The 3,600-nt window shown below is 62.3% G+C and overlaps 1 protein-coding gene across 1 annotated transcript in view; it reads right to left on the bottom strand.

Moving 5' to 3' along the window:
- Nucleotides 1–502: 502 nt before the first annotated feature.
- NES (nestin) overlaps nt 503–3,600 on the bottom strand; it is a 9,048-nt gene continuing 5,950 nt past the window's right edge. Inside the window, 1 exon segment of the mRNA XM_040230247.1 lies at nt 503–3,600. This exon segment is cut by the window's right edge and continues 11 nt beyond it. Coding sequence (XP_040086181.1) covers nt 1,041–3,600 — 2,560 coding nt within the window. The 3' untranslated portion in view covers nt 503–1,040.

Genomic DNA, 3,600 nt, shown 5'->3' with positions numbered 1-3,600 from the left:
TGACCTGAGGCCACACAGCTAGACTGAGGCAGAACAGACCTCCTTCTTCCTCACCCGGCTCTGACCCGGCCAGTCTGAGCAGACACCAAGGCCAGACAATTGTTTGGGTTTGGGGGCAAGGGGGCTCATTATGCTGGCGGCGCTGAGGGGCTGGCAAGGAGGACATGCGAGGGTGGGGGTGGCCCCAAGCCCTAATCCCTGTAATCAGCGCTGTGGGCAGAGATGATGACAAGCCTGGCTTCTGCAGGCGCCAAGGTCACCTGGGTTGGCACCCCCAGTCCCCGATCAAGCAGCACCCCCAGCCTTCCCCGGGTCCCCAGCACTCCTGCCTGCAGCCTTCATCTGCCTGGCTTGTCTCCACCATGAGGCCTTCCAGAATCTTCTCTCCCCAGCAGGCAGCCCCTCCTCAACACCAGCATCTCCTGCTCCCCTCTACCCCAGCTCTTCTGCCTCTGTGTCAACCCTGAGGCCCCCCCTGAATTGAGGAAGGAAGAGTCCAGACTTTGTAGGTGGAGGCATTACTTTATTCAGGCAGGGATGAGGCAGACGGGGCCACAACATGGCAGGTCTATGGGGGGGTGAGAACACAGGAGCACCCCCTCACCCTCATTAGCCACCGGCCAACCATCTCATGAGGGTGCAGGGAGGAAGGGCAGAGCTGGCAAGCCCTGGCACACGCACCACCACAGCCCCTCCCTTTGGAGAGGCCGCTGAGCCCTGGCCTTTTCCAGCTAATGGGATGGGAGGAAAGGAGCTGCAGTGGAGAGGAGGGCCTAGTCCTACAGATTCAGTTGGCTTCAGCCCCACGGGACAGTGCAGGCAGGCTGTCCCTGCTATGCAGAGGCCAGGGGGCTGGCATCTATTCCCGGAGTCTCCACGCTTGGACCGGGCCCCTTTGCCGCACCCGTTTCCCCTTGGCCAGCCGGGCCTCTGGGATAGAAACCACAGGTCAAGAGAGTGCAGGTTAAGGGTGCTGCCCCGAGCAGGGAGGGGGTCGGGGACGCCCCTCCGCCCAATGCCTCCGTGTAGGAGAGCTCTCTCTAGTCCTCCCCTGAGGACCAGGAGTCTCCATCACCTTCTCTCTGACTGAACTTCAGGAACTGGCCTTGGCCCAGGTGAAGAGGAGCCCCTGCCCAAGGGGCCTTCAGGGAAGCCCCCTCCTCCTCTGAGGGGCTCCCTTGGTCCGCCCCAGCGGCCCCCGGTTTCCCCTGGCCTCCCCCCTCGGACTGCTCCAGCCCATTCACCGCGCCCCCATTCACGCGCTCCAGCTCTTCCTTCAGGCTGGGGCCTGGGCCACCACCATCAAGGGTGTCCTCCACCCCACTGAGGGTCCCCAGAGGGCCAGGGACCTGGCCCTCCGTCTCCGGGGGAGCAGCATCAGACTCTTCCTCTGAGCCTGAGGCCTCAGTGCTGTTCTGGGACTCGGTCTCCCGGGCAGTCATGGGGGCGTTGGGTGCCGCGCCCCCCGGGCCATTGTCCCAGGGCGGGACACTGACGCCCACGGTCTCAGACCCCAGGAGGTGCCCTTCCTGAGGGCTGCTCGGGGCAGGGAGGCTGCCTACAGAGGGCGCTGGCCCCCAGTGCCCTGGCCCTGGCTCCCTCCCCTCTTCTTCATCTTCTTCCTCTCCCTCCTCCCCGCTCTCTTCCTCATCTGCAAATCCATCAGATTCACCATCACGATCCCAGGCTGCAGGCTCCAGGAGCAGCTGGGGCACTTGGCTCGGGGGTTCTTCCCCTTCCCCCTCCCCGGGGACCCCAGGAAGGAGAGAAGCCTCAGTCCCCAGGTCCTCAAACTCTTCCGACAGCTCAGAGTCACGGCCACGTTCCTCCTCCTCAGCTCCCTCCTCTTCTTCTTCCTCTGAGGGCTGGGCCTCAAGGCCCTTGGAGGCTGGGACGGCAGGACCCCAGCCTTCCTTTCCGGGCTCCCCTTGAGGGGAGGGCCTCTGCTCTCCAGGCAGATCCCACTTTGGGGAAGCGGGGGACCTGAGGTAGAGGCCTAGGGGAGTGGAGTCAGGAAGGGTCTCCCCTAGCTCATCAGCCTCGCTCTCTTCTCTGCTCTCCTCCCCTTCCTCCTGGAGGGCCTCAGGGATCCCCCCAGAGCCCAGATCCTCCTGCTCACCGTCCGCCTTTCCCAGGACCTCAGCCCTGCCCTCCAGCCCCCAGCTGGCCTCTTGGTTCCCCTCAGCCAGGGGCTGGGGCCCAGGGGCATCTTCAGGGATTAGGCTGGGCGAGCAGGACTCAGTGGGCCTCAGACTGGGGGGCCCCAGCAGCGGTTTGGCTTCCTCCTCGGCTCCCTCTGACCCCAGGGGCCTGGGCTGGGGGGTATCACTTCCCTCGTGGCACAAGGTCTCAGCTGAGACTGGCTCCTCTGTTTTCCCAGGGGCCCCAGATTCTGACTCTTCCCAGTCCCTAGGAGTCTCCAGCGGGTCTCTGCTCTTGCCCGGCAGTGTGGAGACCTCAGGCTCCAGAGTGCCTGCCTCCTCCAGCTCCTTTCTGGGCCCTTCCAAGCCCTGTACCTTCTTTGCCTCCACACCTCCCTCCCCCAGGGGTGGCTCCGTCGCCTCCTCTCTGGCCAGGCTACCTGGGTCCTCCAGCCTTACTGCCTCCTGCTCGGGTCCCCGTTCCACTCCCGCAGACCTGCCCATGGCCCTCTCTAACTCCAAGGTGACCTCTGGGGAGGCTTGGCCACCCCCCGGGGCCACATCCTCATCTTCCAACTCGGGCTCCATCGCCTCTGATATTCCCTGGGCAGCCGGGAGGCCCAGGGCCCCCACCTGCTCTGGCTGCTCCTCGGGGTCCTGGAGGCCCGCAGCTGGGAGCCTCTGCTCTTTGGGCTCAGGGCTGCCTGGCTGCCCCTCACCCGGGCCCCAGGCCTCACCTGTGGCTGTCAGCTCCACCACCTCCCCCTCCGCAGGGAAGCTATCCCGTTCTTTCAGTTCCAGCTCTGCCCCATCCCCACTGTCCACTCCAGCCCCTCCCGGGGGCTGGTCCTGATCCAGTTCTTGGTCCCGCTGCATTGCATCTCCCCACTTCTGCTGCTGTGCAGAGAGTGGCAGCTCCTGCCCCTGCTCCTCCAGGAGTGACGCCTGACTCTCTTCCTTCTCCACGATCTCTTCCTCTTCCAAGTGCCTTAGACTTCCCTTGTCGGCCTCCTCTAGAGACTGCAAATTCTCTATGTTCCACTCTGCCAGAGAGCCCAGGGACTCTGGATTCTCCTTCTCTGGGGGTCTCAGTGTCTCGTGGTTCCCTTCCACAGACCCCAGTGGCTCTTGACTTTCCTTTTCCTTTTCTAGAGGTTTCAGTATTTCCAGGTTTTCCTCTTCTGTAGGCTTTAGTAGTTCTGGAGTCTCCGTTTCTAAAGACCTCACTGCCTCTATACTCTCTTCATTTAGGGACCTTAATAACTCTTGATTCTCTTTTTCAAGAGGTCGAACTATCTCCTTATCTTTTCCAAGAGACTTTAGTGTCTCTGGTTTCACTTTTTCTAGAGGGCTCAATGTCATCTGGCCTTCTTCTTCTAGAGATCTCATTGCCTCCTGGTCTTCTAGAGATTTCAGTAATTCCTGTTTTTCTTCTTCTGGGGGTCTCATTGCCTCCTGT

Source organism: Oryx dammah, unplaced genomic scaffold, assembly GCF_014754425.2.
Source record: "Oryx dammah isolate SB20612 unplaced genomic scaffold, SCBI_Odam_1.1 HiC_scaffold_28, whole genome shotgun sequence".
NCBI lineage: Eukaryota > Metazoa > Chordata > Mammalia > Artiodactyla > Bovidae > Oryx > Oryx dammah.
This window is presented reverse-complemented; position numbering and strand designations above follow the sequence as displayed.